Raw genomic sequence first — 22,586 nt, 5'->3', positions numbered from 1 at the left:
TATTTAAGTACAACATATCTAGCAAATTAACTTCATTCCCAACCAACATCTTAGAATAAGAACCTGAAACATCACAGTATACAACATAGGGAAACCCCAAACCACCAGGATAATCCTCAAGAATAGCTCTACTTATGTCTTCCATGAAATCATACAAACCATACTTATCAGTGTCTACATGACTAACAGTTCTACATTTTGACTGGTAGTGCACATGAAAATTATGATAAATATCTCCCATCACTGTCAATAATTCAAAAAAAAAAAAAAAATTCAACATATATAGCAAACACATATGAGAATATAAAATAAATGGCATAAAAAGACACTGTCCAATTAAAATAAAGAAAACCCTAAACCCCCATTTTAAATTAAACCAATAAAATATCAATTTTACAGAATTTTAACATAAATTAAACAAATTCATGCATTTTCAAATAAAACCCTAAATCAATCGAACAAATTAAAGACAAATTGAACAAAAATTCAACACATTCAATCAACCAACCAAAAAACACTCATAAACTAACTCTAAACCCCCAAATCAAGATCCTAAGTTACAGATACAAATTTAACAAAACCCGAAACCCCCAAAACAAAACAACCAAACAAAAAACACTCATAAACTAACCCACTTTTATAAACCCTAAACCCCTATCAAATAAAACCAAAATCGATTTATAGAGAGACAAAATTCATATCTTGAAATCGCGAGATTTTCTCAACAGCTACCTTCGAACCTTTAACTATCTGCAGATATGTTGCTTAATCAAGCGTATTTGGTGTAGGGTTCAACTTCTTATAGGGTTTTATCTCTCTGCATATCTCTTTGCCTCTCTAGGGTTAGTCGTGAAAGTGAAAATGAAATAAGAAAGTATTTGGGTTAGGGAAATAGAGTGGATGGAAGTGTTTGGTTACAAGATTAGCATTGATTGGTTGTTTGGTTCAACAAATAAAGCTAATCTTGGTGAGTGTTATAAAACACGTTATTTGGTTAAGTGTATATAGGAAAACGACAAAAGGGTAAATTAGTTATTACATTCATTTATTTATTTTTCTCCGTCGACAATGTCTGACAAGGAGTTTGACTGAATTTTTGTAAATGTGATGGGGCCTACTTAAAGATTGGACAAACTAGGTATAACTGAATTAAACCCTATAATGATTACATATATTTTATTTTGTAATATAAATACAAAAGGGTATAATAAAAATTTTGTTTATTTTTTTCGAACAAAAATATTATCAATTTTTTTTTTTTTCCCTAATAATCTATGCAAACGAGGTTAATACTATTCTTTTTATTTTTTTTCCAATAACGAATGCTGACATTTTTTTTTTCTCTCGTGTTGGTCAAAGAAGCCTAAATGTTGGGAGCATCTCGGCCCTCCCTTTTACCATAATCAAAACAGTAACCGTTCCCTTTCTTAGCTTTCCAAAAAGGAGTCACATTTAAAGACCCGTCAGATTTCAGATGCAATCTTCTTTCTGGGACAGAGTTCATTTGGAGGGAAAATAGCTTCAATTTGAACTCTTTATACTCTCTCTCTAAACTATCTCTCGATTCTCGGTCTTCAAGTGCGTGAAGATGGAATGTAGTGAAAGCGAGGCGATTTTCAATTCTCTGAATCTAAACCCCCAACTTTTCATCAACGAGGTCCTTAATTTAGTTGACGACTTGGTCGATGGAGCTTTCGACTTCTTTCATCTGTAATTCTCTATCTTCCTCTTTCTCTCTCTATATATGTAAATACATCTACATTTGTTTACTATTTCAAATTTCTACTTGTTGAACTTAAAAATTATGATCTGGTCTTGCTCGTGTAGAGAGGCGTCAACACAATTGAAAGTTGAGGGCACAGATAGATCCGACGATCTAAGCAAGGTAAACCCATTTTTTTCCTTTTCATTTTGGTCATTTTCAGTATGTTTTGTGTGTTGATTCACTGATTAATGCTTAATTCATCTCTTGAATGGAGTGTAAGTGATTTTCTTGTTCTCATAGGGTTTGCATACTTTTGATTTTGTGATTGTTTTATTCACAGGGTGTGGATTTCATTCGAAACATGATTCAATCTGTTCTGGATAAGCGATTGGAGATGTGGGAGAAGTATTGTCTTCAACACTGCTTTATCGTTCCACAAGGATTTTCCCTACCCAAAATCGTACGTCTTCTAATTTGATTAGTTTTGAAGTTAGTCGTTTGTATGTTCTTATATATATATGTATCTTTTGCTAATGTGATCTATGTTGATGCAATGATGCAATTCTCTATATTATGTTATGTAAAAGCAGGAATGAAATGGAATGAAAGTGAGAATGGTGCATGAATGAACTGGTCATTCACATTCCAATGATAAAATATTATGGAGGAATGATATGACCATTATGTTTGACCAAATTAAAAGCGTTAATGAAATAAGTCTTTAATTGATTTCTCCAGCCCTAATTTGTAATAAATAAATTAAATTAAGAGAATGCCATTGTGTGCATATATTATTTTTAGAATAAAATAAAATCAATGTTACTAAGCCTAAATACATATGACTAAACCTCTTTTTCTCCCTATATGAAAAAATTAATGTTGCTACAACATCTTGTTCATTTTCTTCATTTTCATCCTTGATAAAGGTTCATCAAAATTTGTTTTGTAAGCTTGTAAAATGCAGGTGTGTTGGGTGTCATTAAGATATAATGATCCCGCCATCCTTTGAGTTTACCAGTAAACCCAGCCACCAAAGCTTGGGCTAGTGCATGGTCGGAAGCATTTTGTTTTGTTTGGTATGCTGTACTATCCATAGTCATTTCTTGGAGGAGATTTTTTTTTTTTTCCTGAACGGGATTTTTGTTTTATATAAGAAAAAAAACCAGAATAGTACAATTACAAAAACATGGAGGACGTCCTCCAGTACAAAAGCAAGTAATGGACTAAGTCCATTTTCAAACCAGCAAAAGAAAATCAAGCTAGCCTAGAGTGAACCAGAAGGAACAAAAACAAAATAAAACAGAACTAAAAAAAATCCTGTTCTAAAATTTTTTGATCTTAAAATCCATTAAAGCTTGCATCTCTGCAACAATCTCCCTCAAACCAGCAGCATTGAGAATATCAGAGAAAAAAACTGCAACAACAGAGAAATTCAAAGGCCTTCTCAAACATCAATCTTGATTTCCGATGAGATAAACTCCAATTCCAAATGATCAGCGACCAAACTGAAGTCTGTCAAAAAGACCAGAGAAAAACGCAGCATTAAAAAATGATTAGTCTTCCAATCGAATCTTGAGATGAGATAGAACCTCCCAAACAATAATTTGAGCAACATGTGTGGCTTGCTCGTGACCTCCCTTCTGCAAAGATTCATTTCTAACAGCCCAAATTTTCCAAATAGCAGTTGAAAAGATTGCACTCAACACTTTTGATTTAGTAGAATTGGTAGTGGTTTGCAAACCAAACCAATCGACCAGCTGCAGCACAGAAGTACAGCCTGGATACACTATATGTAGCAAATAAAAAATCTCTGTCCAGACCATGTTTGCATAGATACAAGTACAGAACAAATGGTCATTAGAATGCACATTCCTCATACAATTGTGACAGATTGCAGCTAAGGTAATCCCTCTTTTCTGCAAATTCACCAAAGATAAATTTTTGTTGTGTAAAATAATGCAAACCACCACAGCAATTCGAGGTCTGCAATGCTTCCAACAAATGTCACACCAATTCACAATTTGATGTGTATATCTACATAAATCCCAAGCTGATTTTAAAGAAAAGCCACCATGCTTCCAGCCAATAATATCTGAACCAGGTATAATTCTTATCCTTTGTATAACATTAAAAACTCTCTCAGGAATATAATCAGGCCTTTCCCATCTACCTTCAACAATAATCTCTGCCAATAAAGCTTGTCTGTCCACCTGTCTAAACAAAGTAGCCCCAAATCTTTGGATTAATGATTGGTTTTCACACCAAGGGTGGTCGATAAGCAGTTTGAATTTCATCCCATCTCCAATTCTAAACTCAATATTTTGTAAAATCAACTGCCTAACCCCTAAAAGTTGCTTCCAAATAGGAGAATCAGTTGATTTTGGGACTGCATTCCAAAATGAAACTCTTTGAAGGTACATTGCATGCAGCCATTTGATCCAAAGCTTGTCTTTCTTCTGAACAAAATCCCAACACAAGGTCATTTTTGCTGCTACATCTATGTCTTGAACTCTTCTAAGGTTGAAACCTCCCTCTGAAATTGGAAGAGTCAATTGACTCCATTTTAGTTGAGACATCTTTTTAACATCTTGTTTTCCACTCCACAAGAAATGTTTGAATTTCCTTTCTAATCCAACCTTGACCTCCCAAGGGAATTTAAAACCAAAAACCCAATGGTAGAGATATGAGTATAGCACTGATCTCAACAATTCAATCCTCCCTGCTATAGACAAATTGATAGTGTTCCAGTAAGTTAACTTCCCATTAATCTTATCCATAAGCATTCTGAAACCCCCAGCTCTCATATTATTGTTGGACAAAGGCAACCCAAGGTATTTGAAAGGAAAAGTTTCAGTTTGGAACTGCAATATATTAGACATCATTCTTCTACCTCTCACTGACTTAGAGAAAATAACTGAAATTTTCTCCTTAGTTACTTGCAAACCAGTAACATTTCTGAACTGCTTGAACACTTCATCAATAGCCTTGACAGTTGGAATGTCTGCTTTCACCACCATTAATAGATCATCTGCATAAAAAGTGTGAGATATCTTCAGGTTCGTCTGTGACACAGCCTTGGACACTTTGATTCTACCTTCTTCAATAGCCTTCTCCATCAAATTACTGAAGTACTCTGTGATAAAAGCAAACAACAGTGGGGATAAAGGACAGCCTTGCCTGATGCCTCTGGAAGCAGAAAAGTAACCAGCAGGAACTCCATTGCACAGGACAGAAAATTTTGGAGAATTGATGCAAACTGAAATCCATTTGATCCATTTATCACTGAACCCATGCCCTTGTGACACTCTCTGAATAAAATTCCAATCAACAGAATCATAAGCTTTTTTCAGATCAACCTTCAAAGCAATGGTTGGATCACCATATTTCTTACCAAACCCTTTGATTAAATCTGAAACAAGAAGGATGTTATCATGCAACCTCCTATCTTTAATAAAACCAACTTGCTCAGGTCCAATAATATTGGGGAGAACTCTGCTCAGTCGATTTGCCAAAATCTTGGATATAATTTTGTAAGCCAGGTTACACAGGGCAATAGGTCTGTAATTTGCAATTTTATCACCATGATTAGCCTTTGGGATGAGAGTAAGGAAAGTTGAATTAATCCCTTGTGGAAGGGTACTCTCATTGAAAAAATGACTGACAGCATTTATAACATCTTGTCCAATAAACCTCCAAAATTGTTGATAAAACCGGGCAGGAAATCCATCTGGACCTGGTGCTTTATCAGGGTGGAATTGCATCACAACCCTCTTTATTTCCTCCGGTGAAATACCACAATCCAAACTCTGACAATCTTCTTCACTTAACACCTTTCTAGGTGCCCTCAACTCATCAACTACTTCTCCTTGTTTCTTATACAATTCATCACAAAACTTAACCAACCAATCTTTAATAGTATTAGGGTCTGAAGAGATGTCACCAGTAGAGTTTTGTAGTTGAGTAATGGAATTTGAACATCTCCTTTGCCTAACCACATTGTGGAAGAAAGCAGTGCATTTATCTCCTTCTTGAAGCTGTTTGATCCTGGACTTTTGAGCCCAGTATATTTCTTCAAGATCAAGTGCATTTTGCAACTTACCAGACAGAATTTTTTCTCTAGCTATACCGTCTTGTGTTTCTGGCCCTTGTAACATCTCCATTTGAACTGAATTTAACTCATCTTTGACAGTTTGAATGTGTTCTGAAATTGTACCCGTGTCCTTATTCCATTCCTTTACAGCAACCTTCACAGCTCGTAATTTCTTTTAAAGAACATGTAAAGGGCTGCCAGTAACTGCAATCTCCCATGTTTTGCTAACAACCTTCTCAACTTCCTCTCGTAAACACCAAATCTTAAGGAATTAAAAACGTTTTGGACCATTCGAGCAGTCAAAATACCATTGAATTGCCAGACCATAATGGTCTGACAAAGAAGCAGGTGTAAGAGACACCTTGGAATCATTGAACTGTTGTAACCAAATGGAATTCACTAGTACTCTATCCAACTTAGCACTGATCCTTGAATGTAAATTATGTTTGTTGCTCCAAGACCACTCACCATTATTTGTAGGGAGATCTTCCATTCTAATGTCATAAATCAAGCTATTAAATTCATTAAGTCTACATTGAGGGACTTGTAGACCCCCTTTCTTTTCATGGCTGTATCTAATAATGTTCCAGTCTTTTCAGCATGAACCTTAAAAGATTTCCACAAATCTCTTCTATCTTTAACTCTATTAGCAGCATAAACCCCAGTAATATAGATGCTTCTACCTGAAACAGTATGTGTCACTTGCACTAGCATGGCTTGAGCATCTTCTTGAATCAAAACCACATCAAATAAAGTTCTATTCCAACCAAACCAAATTTTTCCCAAATAGCTAGACTTATAGTTAGCCAACCAATTCCATTGAGGGCATATTTTTTTCTGAATTTTGGATGCCTCACCCTCCTTAACTCTAGTTTCCACAAGGACAGTAAAAACAAATTTATGATCTAAAATCCACTGTTTTACTTCCTTTTGCATTGGAGGTCTATTAAGACCTCTCACATTCCATGCTCCTAGCATTATTGAGAGCTAGGCAGTGACCCACTGTCAACTTGCATTCCCCTAGTTATTCTGTCTGAAGGAGGCACATAGGGTTTTGTTCCTCTGCTTGGATGGTCTGCTACCTTGTTGAACCTCCACTGCCTGAATGTCCCCCTCTTGCTCTAGGCTCCCAGATGTATCCTTGAAATCCCTCTTCAAAACTAAATCCTCTTCCTCAATTTGAGAATCTGAAGTACACACATTTCTCTCTCTGTTAACAGTATTGTCAATTGTTAAATCAACCAATTCTTCATTGCTTGGAACCTCCTCAACTATAGCCTCTACTGAATGTGTATCCCTAGGCTCTCCCAAAACCATCTTAGTGCAATCCTCCACAGTATTTGAAATCTCTGCCGTAAGAACTCCCAAACCACCTGTTTCTACTGTTTTATTTTCTCGACTTGTGACATCAAGTTCTTTAACTTCCAAGACAACATTCTCCTCCTCAAGTGTATTTTCCTCATCTATAGCATCATCAGAGTCCAATAATTCAAAAGTATTTGAAGTAGAAACTACAGGAGCAACTGGTATGCTTCTCTGTGGCATAATATCAAGCACCTTCTCAGCATCTGTAATTTCAACCATTTTGCCTTTCTGTTTAACCACCCATCGATCTGTGATTTTCTTTGGTTTGGTGGTAATCTGAATAACCTTTTGGGGACATCTCTCTTCAAGATGGTCAACTCTCTTGCACAGTTTACACACCGTCGGTTTCCATTCGTAATCCAGTTCAATATGACAGTCAATACCATGAATATCAACAATCGTGGAATCCGGCAACTCTTCTTAACTCTCACAAACTGTCCCTTATCCCTATGAGTCTCCGGATCATCCATGTATATAAGTTTCGCAAATGATGAACAAACCTCAGAGATAGATGTTTCATTTTGGCAATGGACCGGTAAGTCATGTATATGCAACCATACAGGGACGGTTTCAAGAATCTCTTTCTGTAGATTAACATTCTTATTCCATTTCTTCAGAACAATTGGTCTTCCCTCAAAAGTGTGTATTATAGACAACACCTTCTGCACATCTTCTTCAATCTTGAAACGCACCATGAAAAAACCATCTCTAAGGTATACTAATGTGAAATTTTTAGCCCAGTATTTTGCCACAAAAGATTTGAAATAAGGGTAGTAGGGTTTCTTGCCCATTACATATCCAACCACAGATGATTTCCAAAAACGCAACTTCTTCAGCAACATCATCATCTGTAATGGACACTTTTACACCTCTGCATTCTTGGTGATAATTGAGATTTTTGAACGTGGCTTGTGTATCATCAAAAAAACTATTATACTTAGGTCGAATGGGTGGTGAATTCTGGCAGACAGACCTTGCCGGCGAAGGAGGGGAGGAGGGTTGGCCCTCCTCCATGGTGAATCCGTCTTGGAGGAGATTTAAAATGTGATATTCTGTCGTACCATATCCTAATTCTGATGCATCTGTTTCTACTATTTTGAATGCTTCTGGATTTGGTAAATTAAGACACAGAAGTTCCTAAATTTATATTTTGATTTGTTTGACTATTTGGGTGTGTTCATTTGTCCAAGTAGGAGAATTGGTTTTTAGCCTTGTAAATAAAGATTGGCATATTTTGTGAAGATCCTTATAATGATCTGATACATAATTTAGGCTGCCTAAGAATCTTTGTATTTGTTTTTTGTCGATAATTTCATCCGGAAATTTATCAGCAAATTGGAGCGACCTTTGGATTGGTATAATTGTTCCATGATGAATTTCATGACCAAGGAATCTAGACGAGGTAGCATAGTCGTGTACCCTAGGCGTTGTTAGGCAGAGAGCCATTTTAGGCGGATAGGAGGAAATCGTTGTCAAAGTTGAAATGTAGGAGGAAATTGTTGTCACAGTTAGATTTAAAGATTTTAACTAAGACGTCTTCTTTATTTCTAGCATTCCTGGACAGTCATTCACTCCAATCAATAGTGAAGAAACCAATATGCCAAATATTTGAAAACTCTTAAATAATTGGAAAATGCCCAAAGTACCTGTAAGCCAAATATATATAAAAAAGGAACTTTTAATTTTATGTCTGATTATTCAATTAAAACAAGTGAACAAGAAGTAGGATTAGGTAATGCATTTGAAACAATTAAATTATTTGATGCAAGAGCCTTGAATAGGCATAGACAAAAATACAATTTTGTACATATAGGATTAGTTCAAATAGCAGCAAGACCATTAACCATGAAAGGATTAAATGCCTCAGTTTTATTGTGTCTTAGAGACTGTAGACATAACAAGTTTGAAGACGCCCTTTTAGGATTAGTAGAATCAAGTCTATGTAGAGGTCCAATATACTTTGAATGTTTCCTTGATTTTCCAGTAACATTAAGAGATCAAAATATTTTAGATACCTTAACCCTCAATGTCCAAAATTCAAATTATGGTATGAAAGATGGATCTCCTCCAATAATAATAATTTACAGAATTCATTACAAAGTTTTAACAACTTTTAATATCAAATCTTTAAACAAAACTCAACCTGGAGAATCATTGCTCGTCCAAACAGATTTGTCAACGGCCAATGCTTTTATTCCAAGGGCAATTTAATGGGATGAAATTTCTCTCCCAGAAAATTGGACTTTACCCCAAGCTGTTCCACCACCAAAATTAGAAAATTCCAGATTAGAACAATTAGTTCAACATCCAGATGGAAATGTAGACATATGTTTTTTTTTTTTTTTTTCGCGGGGGGGGGGGGGGGGGGGGGGGGGGGGGTTGGGAATTAATGTAGACATATGTTTTTCCTCTCAAAGGAGAACCCAAATCAACATTTCAAATTTTGACACTTCGTCGAGACAGTCAAATGGTTCTTTTACTCTTGCCAGAAGCTCTTGTCATGGCAGACTTCAAAATAACCTCTCTCAAAGAATCAATTTTCAAGGAAATCAAAGTAGTGTTCAAGGAATTCGAATAGGAGAAATTCCTCAACCAATTTACAACACTCAACCTCAAAATCAAACTTCCGAGCCTTCAGAAACCGAACCATTTCCCCTCTCCAACACATTCCCAACTTCAAGACAAAGGAATCTACACAATAGAAAGAGAAGATTTTACAATCAACAAAGAAATCCTTAGAAAGGATTTTTACTCACAATGATTTGACTTGGGATTTAAGAAAATTAACTTAAATAAATTCTCTATCTATCCCTTGTCCTTTAAGGCTCTGATACCATTCGTCGAGACAGTGAAATGGTTCGTTTACTCTTGCCAGAAGCTCTTGTCATGGCAGACTTCAAATTAACCTCTCTCAAAGAATCAATTTTCAAGGAAATCAAAGTAGTGTTCAAGGAATTCGAATAGGAGAAATTCCTCAACCAATTTACAACCCTCAACCTCAAAATCAAACTTCCGAGCCTTCAGAAACCGAAACCATTTCCCCAATAATGTCTCCAACACATTCCCAACTTCAAGACAAAGGAATCTACACAATAGAAAGAGAAGATTTTACAATCAACAAAGAAATCCTTAGAAAGGATATTTACTCACAATGAATTGTACTTGGGATTTAAGAAAATTAACTTAAATAAATTCTCTATCTATCCCTTGTCCTTTAAGGCTCTGATACCATTCGATGACACTGGACTTCAAAGCAATAGTAAAGAGAACAATAGAACAAATATTAAAAACTGAAAAATAATTTGAGTATGCACAAAATACTGAATTGAAGATTATAACATTAAAACATTTGGAAAATAAAACATAAATTTTGATAACTGAAAATTACAACATAAATCTTGTATTGAAAAGCTTGGCAAATGACATACTTACAGTAGTATGAACTTTGAACTTCGACTTTGAATACAAATTTGGAAAAGAAAGATTGAAAGAAGGTTTTAACAATACAAAGGAGAATACAAAATAACAGTCTGAACTTTGCTCTCTCTAATTGCCTCTGCCCCCTGCTGCCATTGGAGTCCTCTTCATATAGTAGAGGTTTGCTTGAAAGAAGGGAGCCGGATTCGAGAATCCTGGTTTTTCTTTTTGAAAAAAGCTTCTGCCGACATCTTCTTTTGGATTTTGCTGATGATTTCCCTGTCTTCTATTCCTTTTGAATAACTTTTTCTTTTGCTTTTGTAGACATCATGTTGTTTTTGGCTTTTGATGATAATTGTGCTGCATTCCCTTACTCTTCTTTTTTGAATTTTTTCTCTTCTTTTGGGCATGTTCTGGCTTTTGCTTGATAATTGTGCTCTATTACTGAAGTTGGTTGTTTTCTGTCTTTTTGTGCTGTAGAATTTTCAAGTACAAATCTTTTTTTAAACTCCATCAACTTTTGCCGTCAAATTTAATGTCATCAACTTTTGCTGTTAACGTTTTGAAGGAATTCTGATGGGTTTATCATTTTTTGACCTTTTCAAGTAGTCTTCAGTGTTTTAATGTTTTAATCTCCCTCTCTTTCAAAAAGATTTGTACTTGAAAATTCTACAGCACAAAAAGACAAAAAACAACCAACTTCAGTAATAGAGCACAATTTTCAAGCAAAAGCCTGAACAACATGCCCAAAAGAAAAAGTTCTTCAAAAGAGAAGAGTTAGGGAATGCAGCACAATCATCATCAAAAGCCAAAAACAATGTGATGTCTGCAGAAGCAAAAGAAAAAGTTATTCAAAAGGAATAAAAGACACAGATAAATCAAGCAGATTGGGCTACAAATGAATCGAGCTGAGTCAAGCATTAATTTATTTGGGTTTGGCCCGTTCACTTGTGGGTTCAAGGGTTTTTAAAACTTGGACGACTTTTAACTCGCTCAGAATGAGAAAAGTAAATTGTTTTGCGCTCAAGCATGGCTTGGGATCATAACGAGTTAGAAAAGTTGAATTTGGGCTAGACTTGTAACTATTTTTAAAAGATTGGGCACGGCTCGTTTAATTAAAAGCCAACCTCGATATCATATTTATGTTTAGGCGGGTGTTCAAGATCGTTTTGGCTTGTTCATAAAGTTGTATGAGCCTACAAAGTCTATGTTCACGAGCCTTCGTTCATAAACGTGTTCATGAGCCTATGTTCATGAACACATATGAGGGCCTACACGAGCTGAGTCTAACAATTTTTAGGATAGGATTTGATAAAGAAAATGCGTCAGTTTTTGGGGCCTCAAGCACATAGTTTAAATGCGGCCCGAGGCCCAAAAAAATGCTGAAATTGCAAAGAATGATAATGAATACAAACTGATTTTATTGACAATAATTAATACAAACTGATTTTATTTAATGATAGCTTGGATTTTAGATTTTACTTTATGTCACCCTTTCTGTAATAAATTTGATACTAGTTGACTTCAATTTTGAAGTTCTCCTTGCTTACTAGTGTTTTTATTTGTTTATAGCTAAAAAGTACTTTTAAAATGTCTTTTTAGAATGAATCACCTGGTGGCAGTTCAACCGATCATACTGTTCTCAGTGACGCGGAGCTGGATGTGCAGTTAGATTCCTTGAGAGATAAACTTGCTTTGGTAATAAGGATTCTGCAGTCGGAAGAACTCCCTTGTGTGTTTATCGGTTTATTCTTTTATTTTTCTCATCGAATTCCTTTGAATTTTTATTTACCGCCCAGGTTGGAAAGGAGACTACTGAGCTGAATAGAGAGCTCCAATCATTGGAAAGGCAGTCCGCTCTAAGCAATCAATATGCTGGGCCTGTTAATGAAGCACTACAGTTGTATGAGCAACAGTCTGTTCATGACATGTTTCAAGGTATTTATACAAATCCATTAACCACGTCTTGGATTTAGTAGCATCACAACAGCAACTTGTTCTATTAGGCAGGCCAGTAGCTTACGCTGGTATGACTAAAACTTGTTTGAGGAGAACATTGTTTAAATTTTAGGTTCTATTCCTGATTTTACTGCACCTTTATTTGTTATGTCGGGATGAGCTTGAACTTTGTAAATGTGCAATTTCTGTTGCTATGATGATTCTGAGAATCACTCGCTGCAAAGAGAAATTCTTGCAATGAAACTACAGAGACTTTCTGGCTACAGTAATTGCAAAGATTCTCAGTCAATAGTTTAAGCTGAACTGAAGTTTCTCAAAGTGATAAAATCTTCAAATAGATTATTGGTTCCTGCAGAGTTGACAAGAACTGCGTCAGAGCTTCGTATGAAAATGGAAAAGTTGAAGACCAAAAGGGTGGAGGAGACTCAATGCCTTCGGATAGAGAGGATGCACATACCAAACGGTGATTTGTTTAGAAAGAATCGTGGCAAAGGTAATGCTTATGAAAGTTGGCAAGTTAATTTTCTTATAGTGCCCCTTCAAGTGAAATGAATTTGAAGGAAATTAATTATATTAGTGTCAAATGCTGCATTTTGCTCTGCAGGCCTGTACAACGCAACGTCGGAAGAACTTCAAGAATTCGTATCCTATATAAAGAATGTGTGAACCTTAGCTATTGTTGATCAGCCTTCGTGTAAAGGAGTTGTGTGTTGTGTTTTTGTAGCCAAGTAAGAACTCTTTTGTTTTTGTCTGGATTGGATTTGTAATGTTTGCATTAGGAGTCATCTCCCACAGAATGAAACTATGAATTAAACAATTTGTTTTTATTTTCTGATGCACAATGATAAACAGATTTTGAAGTAATTGAACATTTGGAATTTTAAAGATGACAAGTGACTAGAAATTGAGGATTGAAATTCTGTTAAAATTTCGTAGGGAAACACAATACACCACTCAAGGACAATATTGCTATGAACTCTTTATTAGTAGTGTCCAGCAAATGTCGAGATCGAAATTAAATAAGAAAAAATAAATAAATAAATGAAACACCATTGCTGAAGACGAAAAAGTTTAAGAATCCAAAAACATAAATAATAGCTTGATCCTGATTAGCTTTGATGAATCCATTAGCATTGTTTGTTAATCCCAGTTGCATCCTTGATGGCATCAGCTGCTCCTTGTGCCTTCTCCTTCATCTGCTGACCGGCCTAGGAATTTAAAACTGCATTTTGTTAGTGACAAGTGTAAATTAAATAGAATAATATGATACAGAATGGTTATATAGGAGTTAAAACTTTAAATTTGCTCATACTATCATAACTGTCTTATACTTCATATATGAAGCATATATGTAGTTCTGTTATATGTTTACAGCTATATGTGTTCCTTGGTTTATCTCAAACCTCTGTGCATGATTCTTTGGCAGACCGTGCATTGTCTCTTGCTCTATCGGCCACTTGGTCTTTCTTAGCCTGAAAGAAAGAAAGCAATTCAAATTTAGCGTTGCACATTGTATCGAATGTTCATTGAGTCACGTCCTTTACTACACGATCATGTCATTCTAAGAGCCATTTGAGTATTTGGTAAGTAACAATGCATGTTTATGGCATGAATGAATTGCGAAACTACTTGTCTGACCTGAGTTTGGCCCTTGGCCTCTCCAGCTTGGTAGCTAAGATTGCTAGATCGATCAGCCATTGCCGTGTTCTTAGTTTTGTGTTGTTGTAAGGTTGAGCCAACAAGCTACTTGAGGCTAGAATGAAGGTTTTCTGTGAATGGAAATGAAGGAAACATGCTGAGCATTTATAGATCTTGGCACCAGGCCATTGCCTTGACAAATGTAGTGTGATTCGTATCGAGCATCCGACACGTGTCGGTCTTGAAACACAGGTGAGACTTGTGCCTCTGCAAAATTTGTGGGGGAGATTTTCTAATTGACTCATTCGATTCAAATGCAGTTGAGATTTTAGTGGGGGAGTCGAACAACACATAATGGGACAGTATGGGGTACTAGAAAGTTGAAACCCTTGCTATGCTTGAGAGATTGCAGGTGCCTGTAATATGCTTCCCAGAGATAATAGGATCCTATATTTTAGAACCAAATGGTTGCCATCTTGAAAGCACATACAGTTCTTCTAATAGACACGACCTGGACATATGTCAGGCATGATTAGAAGTGTTATGGAATTTTATTTATTTTTATTTATATTTTTATTTATTTATTTGTCTCTTCCCTAGTTAGACACGGCTAGAACGCCTTGGGACACTTTCAGGAAAATGCGAGTTAATTTTGTAATTATTTTTCTTAGAATAATGACATTTTAATGCAATTTTAAAATATATTATAAATTAATTATAAAATAGTATAAAAATTTAGAAAACTAGAACAACAAACATCTTGTTCGATCTAAATTTAAAATTAATGTTTTCATTCATGATTACTGAATAAAATGAACAAAAATAATTTTTTTATAATAATTTGTATTATTATTTTTTGATGTATCATTGCTATATTCATATTTTATTTTCGTGAGATTTTATGTATGAATGATGGTTTGCAGAGTAGAATGATATCCAATAAAGACGGTTTTCCTTCACTATGTTGATATATAAAAGATGATAAATAATGTGCAACTTTCTGTGAACACGTGGCATGAGCAGAGCATGCCAATAAACTAGCAGTTGGGCTCGAGCATCACATTGGCTTTGAAGCAGCTGCATGATACTGACATTTTGTAGACGTGGTTCGGTCTTCGTATATTTTTGTCCCACAGATAATATCATCCATCATCTATTTATAACCGTATCAAACATAACCTTATTATTGGAAATTGTGCCACGGAGTTTTGTCAAAGTATTACCTTGTTGACCTCACTAGAGAATTCAAATCATTGATCGAACTACCATATAACCTAGTCTTCTCCTTTTTTTTTTTGTTTTTTTCCGAAAGGTAACAGTAATCTTCTCCAATCATTCTCCCTTTCTTTCCACTCGGTTACACGTTGAAATTTTCAATTGAACAATTTCAGCCGTCCGATTAACATATTCCCTTGGACTCGTGTCCCTCCCCTTTCTTTCCACTTTCCACTCTGTTTCCGTATCAACTACTCCAACCCAGCATTATAAAACCCCGGATCAAAATCCTCTCCCGCGCAATAGTGTATGTGCTGCGCCGGAGAGGATTTTGTTCCATAATGCCCCACCCCCTAATGGAAAGGACAATAAGTTCTTGTATGTGGGAGCCAAGATTTTAACTTGTTACGGGGCACGGTTCAATATATATAACACCTTAAAAAGAAAGAATTTTAAAAATAAAAAGTAGAAGCAGAAGAAGAGAAAGAAAGAAAAATGAGAGAACTTCAAATATTTTCTTCGAAAAATATATTTTTTTTCAAGTAAAATATTTATTTTATTTTTACTTTTTTGGTATTTGGTAAAGGTCTAGGTCGAGATCAATAATGAGTCCATCGGATGAGACATGTAAAATAACTTGTCAAAAATTAATATGTGAGTTATTTTTGTTAAATTTTAATATTTTTTTTTGTTCGTAAATATTTTACGACAATCAAATACTAGAAAATTAAAAAATATTTTTTGAAAAATATTTTACATCCAAACAAACGGAACAAAATTGTTACTCATTTGGTCATAGAACCTCAGCAAGACCTTTAACACATCCGAAACTGAAACCTTTTATTCATATTGCTTCTCACTGTTCAGTTTTTTTTTTTTTTTTTTTTTGTTTTTTTGATAAGTAAACTGTTCAGTTATTATTTGTATGAATCTTATGTGATCAGTGGCCAATGATGAAAGATGCATATATTATAGATTTTTGGTTATTGAACTTATAACTTTTAGGTGATTAATTATAGTTTATTAAATCAAGTCTTGGCATGTTTCAAAACATACTTTAATTTGAGAGCATTTGGGTGAGTTTAAAAATCTAGAAATTTTAATTAAAAGAATTAATTAAAATATATTTAATGGTTACATTGGCTTGATTAAGTTTTAAATTCGATATTCGTAATGACTGGGACTTGTTTACTAGCATATATTAATTTGGGACAATTTGGAGTTGCTTTAGAATCTTGTGATTTAAATTAGCATGATTTAATTAAATTCTACTTTATTGTTCCAATAACCTAATTAAGTTTTTGAATAAATATAGGTGATGACTATGCTATCTCTTTTAACATGTATTAATTTGCGGTTATTTGGAATTAATTTGGAATCTAGAGAATTTAATTATTTTTATTTAATTAAATTATATCTAATTGCTCCATGGATTTAATTGTGCTTTGGAAGTTGTTTCTATGTTTAAATCATAGACTTGGACTTGTTGTACACTCACTTGGTTACATTTGAGCATTGGATAACATTGTTGTTATATTTAGATTCATGAGTTTATGTTTTCAATATTGAGTAACATTGTTATAACGTGTAATGAATCGCACACTAAAGATTTGACATTTGTTATGCCATAGTAGTTGTGGACTTAGAGTATGTATTGTATGTATTTCCAAATTTTGTTGTGTGTGGTAAGTAGTTGATTATCTTGTATATACATGTTGATATATACGTTGTTACACAACTTGTTGATTTTGAAAACTTGGGGATGTCGTTGTTTGACTATGACTAGGACATGGTTCTAGTACGGAGGATTGTCCCTCTATAGTCTAGTGCGCACATAGGGAGGTTACCCGTGGACTAGTAACCTTAAAGTAACTATGGTGTAGGTCTGATCCGGCGTGATGTCCGAGTACCTACCTTGTTTGATTTCGCATTTCATTTCAAGTTGATAGCTAAATGATGTTGTAATTTGTTGTTCCTTATTTGATTTCCTATTTTAAGTTTCAAGATGTTAACTTTGAGAAATCATGCTTTATGCGTTGTATTGGAAGTTCCAATGTTGGTTAAATTGTATTGATATCGTGATTTGTGTTTTAATGTTCAAATGTAACTTAGGAATGATCCTATAAATTCATTTGGAATATAGACGTTAGGTGGCATGATCTACTCTAGTTGTTTTTGTGTTTTAGATTTCAAGTTGTTAGCTTTGGGAATCTATATCTTGTTGAGTTGTATAGTATGCTTCTATATCATTTAATTGTATAAATATTATAGTTTATGCTAGAAATGCTCTAAGGTAGAGCCTAGGATGCTCTCTGAGTCTCACTTTGACATAGACGTTAGGTGGCATGAGCCCCTTTAACATGTTTCACCTTAAGGTGATAATTTTGTAAAATGTTAGGTCTATGCATGCTCATCTCCTATGAGTAGCATTATGTTACTCACCCCAAAGTTACTGAAGACATTTTTCAGGTACGAAGACTTGGTTCGTGAACCCTCTGTGAAGTCCCCGAAACCCATCAGAATAATCCAAATGCTCAAACAGTAACAATAGTATCAAACAGTATTGTCGAAACAAATCCCAGAACGCACAAAAGGTTGGAACCTGCTCTTAAAACACAAGAGCAGGCTCTTGCACACATGGAGCGGGCTCCATGCCTTCTTGGAGCTGGCTCTTGCTGGATGAGAGCCTGCTCTTGGCTTCCCAGAGCCTGCTCTCTCCCTCTTGAGAGCCTCCAGTCCAGTTTTGCTCCGGTTCCGACCTTCTGCTTCTTCTCCGGCTTATTCCTACCATTTAGTTGGTTTCTAAAACTGATCTTAAGAGTCCTAAGAGTATCCAGTATCACCCCAGTCCATTATTTAAACTAGTTTACATCATTGAAAGCCGGAGTGGTGGGTATCGACTCCACAAATGACCATAGAGCAGAAGAGAACCACGTAACCGTACCATCGTCCTATTTGCCACTTTCATTTTGATTTGTACTAGACATTAATGTTTCGTCTTCTACAAAGAGACTAATCTTTCGGCTACTATAGATGATGTTGTGCAAAAAATAATATTCGAGAACAACTCTCTGTCCTTTAGGAACCGGTACCAAGATTGGGTACCAATTCCACAAGTCTTGATTGCAAAAGAAGTCTAGTTTCCTTGTTTTGTTTAATGCCTTTTCGATTCAACTTTCCTTCCAAGTCCTATGCATGAAATTTCCTTTATTTTATGAAGGAATAGGACTTTGCAAACCTCTATATAAACCATGTCATATACATTGGTTTAAACACGGCTTTTAATCATTATTCATATATCATACAAAGCCTTAGGAAGTTTATCCCTCTCAGAAAATCAAAGTTGATTTTTCTGTTGTCTTCCTAGAACGTACACATATTCACCTAGTTAGGTTAGAGTTATGGAGTTTGAATCCTGATCGCGATCATACAGTTGTATTTACATCGATCAGACAAATTATATCTTCTTCTACATCATTCAGACGATTGAAGAACAGAAGTAAAAGCAATCACACTTTGAAAGGGTCAGAGCATTCGTGGAGTGTTGTCTGATCTACCTGCTACGTACTCTTCTACGAATATCAAGCATGGGCCTGAGATCAAGTTGCTATTGGACGGGGAGTAGCAAAGCCAGAGGATTGTCAGCAGGTGATGTTTGGTAGAACGATAGGGTGTGAACCAGAGTCAAAGTTTGGTATACTTTGTTTCAAGCATAGTGGATTGGTTTACTTTGGACTGCACAGTTTACGAGATTTTTCCCACAACAGTTGACTTATTTTATCAATTGGGATTTCCTCGCTAAAATTTTAGTGTCATCTCTAACTTTATATTTTGCTTTATTTTATTTGCCTGTGATTAATTGTTTAATTACTAATTCATATATTTAAATGATCATTAATTAATACATTCTTAGAATCTATTAAATGATCATCGACTAATTAAATTAACAAATACATTATTTAAATATATATATATATATATATATATATATATATATATATATTTTACGGATCGGATCGAATCAGACTCATGGATTGGATCGAATTTTTAACAGCTCAATCTGTGATTTGATCTGTGAGTTACGGATTCGATTTTTTAAAATCCGCCACCATATCATAAGTGATTGTATCATTTATTGGATTGGAAACCATTATTAGATAAATACAACATTGTCAGGATTTGGGGACATATTATGGATGGGCTGGCTAATAAGTTTAGTCTCATCTTTTCGTGTCAAGTCACGGAACCATGTGGATGACGTGTCATTGAAAGAATATGGCGGATAGTTTTTTATTGTTATAGACATTTGGTTACCTTGTTCTTCATATCCAAGACATTGATTCTCTACAAGTACTTATTTTTTATGCCCTAATTGTTTTCTATTTTTTAGATGATTTCATTAAAGGCTTTGCCTAATAGGATGTCCAACTCAGGAGAATGACAGCGTTATATCCTTTACAAGCCCCTATTTGAGCACCCTTAAATCATTGTTCTTTAGGTGACCTCGCTTTATTTTCTTAATTAAAAGAGTCAGCAAGCTACTGGAAGCGAAGCTTCTGGCTCCCCCTTTTCATTTATAATTCCTTCTTTTCATTAGAAGAAGGCTCTTTGGTGGATTCTTTAGATCTGGATAGAGTCCCCTTTACTTTCTATTATCTTACTAAAGCGCTAGCGCGCCACAGTTAGCAGCCCTTTTCTTATTATTGGTAAGATAGGGAAAAAAACTTTTCACCATTGTGTCCTTATATGTAGTCATGCATATTTTATGCTTTAGTTAGGGCTTGATCTCATATCTCTCTTTCATCTTGTGTTATATTGCCTTAGAATGTATGATTTGATTATTCTTATCCCATTTGATATTTGATGTGAGTTTGCAAGTGTGGTTATTTAAGTAAGTTTTTGATTCCAAATTTGGGGGAGACGTCTTTCGAATTGGATCATGACCGGGCTTCATGTCTTTCGCCACCACAGTATACTCTTTCCATCTTTTCCATTGTTCTTATTGCATATTGAGGATAATGTGCGGTTTAAGTTTGGGGGTAAGGTATCTTTGTTGCTTTCTACTTAAGTGTGAGACTTAAATGCATGATTGAGATTTGAGATCCATGTTAGTTATGACTTTGATCTTTTGAAGACTATATTGCTTAAAATTTAAAAATTGCTTGACTTGAGGTTGTCTCCTCCAACGTGAATGTACCAATTCTAACATGTTATGTGTCAATCCATCCCTACCTGCATTATCCAATTAAGATATATTATGCATATTTAACAGTGCATAGTTTACAGAGGTTGTGACCTTAGATAGACCTCAAATAATTGGGCAAAAACTTGAACTTTGCATAACAAACAAAGAGAGCCAAAATTCAAACTCAACAAAGCTTACCCAGATTGACCTGGCGATTACTAGACAAGTAAGGCTTAATAAGCACTCTAATCTCTGCTCGTGTTGATGGCCTACCAAGCACCTCATTCCTCGGTTTCACCTCCGCCGGAAACTTCCCGAGTTGAAACGGCCTCAGCATTTCCAAACGCTTCACTCCACTAGTCCCCAGTGGCGGGGAGTCGGACGAATCGAACAGATGAATCTTCTTCTTGGACTTCTTCATCGGCGCAGCCCCTACCTCCATTATCCCCAACCAAACACACCATACAAGGCAAAAAAAAAACACTTGGCAGACCTTCTTTGAAGTCCCTCAAATAGTGTGAATGTTGATAAAAAAAGATTTCAAGAGAAGAGAATCAGTAGGATGATAGTTGTTCTCTTTGATGGCCCATGAGACACTATCAATTGGACCGTGGTGGTTACCATCAAATCTTTGTAGTAAATGATAATATATATATATATATATATATATATATATATATATATATATATATATGAAGATTGAGATAGCATAAACATTTTAAAAATTACCCAAAAGCCACCGACATCGCCACCGTCACGGCCATGCAGATAACAGTCGTATCTTTACTATCATCTACGCCGCCGATGGGGTCGTCGATATAATCCCAACGTCCGGTGTGACCAAAAACTCTACCGTCTTGCCTTGCACAGGAATCTGCAAGCTCCTGGATCAGATAGAGGACTTGAGGAACAACATATCTGCGCCGCCAACGTCCGGTGTGAGGAACCCAAAGCCACTCTCGTCATTGAAATAGATCGTCTTCAATTCGGCCATTGGATCCGATTGTAATTTTTATCTCAAACTTTAATCTAGAAACCAAGCCAAGCGAGAATGACCCCCAACCCCTAATCTATATATAAGCGCTAATATTAGCATCATTAGAATTATACTCACACCCCTAAAAATTTATATTTATTGCACAAAGATTGGGATAATGGACATAATTACAACTTTCTCCAAAAGACAATTGTGCATGCATGGTATTTGTATTTCTATTCGGGATTATAGTTACTTCCTACCCTATCTAAAATTATATTTTCTTTATACATGTGGCAAATACAATGTATTATGTTTCAATTCATTAAGAAATTGATGTTATCTACTTGATTGCACTTTAAATTTATGAACATGATTTAAAAAGGAAAGAAAATGAAAAAGGTTTTGAGGAAAATGATTTTAAAAGAAAATGAAAAACGTTTTGACGGAAAAGGTTTTGGAAAGGGTTTGCGAAAACCCGGCCACCTAGGAGTTGCCTAGGGACCGTGGGGTTAATGTGACCTAGAGGGAATTAGGGAGACTGCCCTAGCATGGTTGAGTTAACTGGGCCTCAAATGACGCCCTAGAGTTGCCTTGTGGTCAGGGACAGTTAGCCAATCCTTCTCTCGTGTCGCTATGGAGCTGCCATGGGAAGGGTTGCATTAACGGTTTGGAAATGATGACGGAAAAATGTTTTGAAAATGGGGAGTGACATTGCATGACATTGCATTCCATAGCATGGCATGGCTCGTTATCAATTACACAAGCAATTCACACACTATCAGTCAAAATAAACACACAATTAAATCACATATTTCAAATAAACAACCAACTGCCCAAAAACAGATTTTTTCCATACCATTACAAGATAAATTCCAGAAATTCTATCTAACAATTTGAGTAAAAGGAATAAGATCAGGTGTGGCCTGTGAACCTATGCCACTCTGTGTCCCACCATGTAATTTCAGACACTTTCTCCTTGACATGATTGGTACATTCCAATTAACACGAAAGAAGGATACTCAGATACGAACAT

The 22,586-nt window shown here is 35.4% G+C and overlaps 2 protein-coding genes across 2 annotated transcripts; one reads left to right on the top strand and one right to left on the bottom strand.

Moving 5' to 3' along the window:
* The first annotated feature begins 1,408 nt into the window (after positions 1 to 1,408).
* LOC132286064 (protein MIS12 homolog) lies at positions 1,409 to 13,400 on the top strand. The gene is made up of 7 exons (XM_059788317.1): positions 1,409 to 1,710; positions 1,828 to 1,885; positions 2,046 to 2,165; positions 12,180 to 12,275; positions 12,377 to 12,515; positions 12,892 to 13,029; positions 13,141 to 13,400. Exons 1-7 carry the CDS (start codon positions 1,589 to 1,591, stop codon positions 13,200 to 13,202), a joined length of 735 nt encoding a protein of 244 aa, XP_059644300.1. The 5' UTR covers positions 1,409 to 1,588; the 3' UTR covers positions 13,203 to 13,400.
* A 263-nt stretch (positions 13,401 to 13,663) lies between these two features.
* On the bottom strand, positions 13,664 to 21,594 carry LOC132280991 (CRS2-associated factor 2, chloroplastic-like). The gene is made up of 4 exons (XM_059782734.1): positions 20,773 to 21,594; positions 20,557 to 20,621; positions 13,940 to 14,008; positions 13,664 to 13,744 (listed from the first exon to the last, which is right to left on the bottom strand). The coding sequence occupies exons 1-4, from the start codon at positions 21,014 to 21,016 to the stop codon at positions 13,664 to 13,666; spliced, it is 459 nt and encodes a 152-aa protein (XP_059638717.1). The 5' UTR covers positions 21,017 to 21,594.
* Positions 21,595 to 22,586: the final 992 nt, after the last annotated feature.

Source organism: Cornus florida, unplaced genomic scaffold (genome assembly GCF_030987335.1).
Source record: "Cornus florida cultivar Cherokee Brave unplaced genomic scaffold, ASM3098733v1 CherokeeBrave_3.0.0_Hap2_Chr11, whole genome shotgun sequence".
Lineage (NCBI taxonomy): Eukaryota > Viridiplantae > Streptophyta > Magnoliopsida > Cornales > Cornaceae > Cornus > Cornus florida.
The sequence above is the reverse complement of the archived record's forward strand: the minus strand, read 5'-3'. Positions and strand labels throughout refer to the sequence as shown.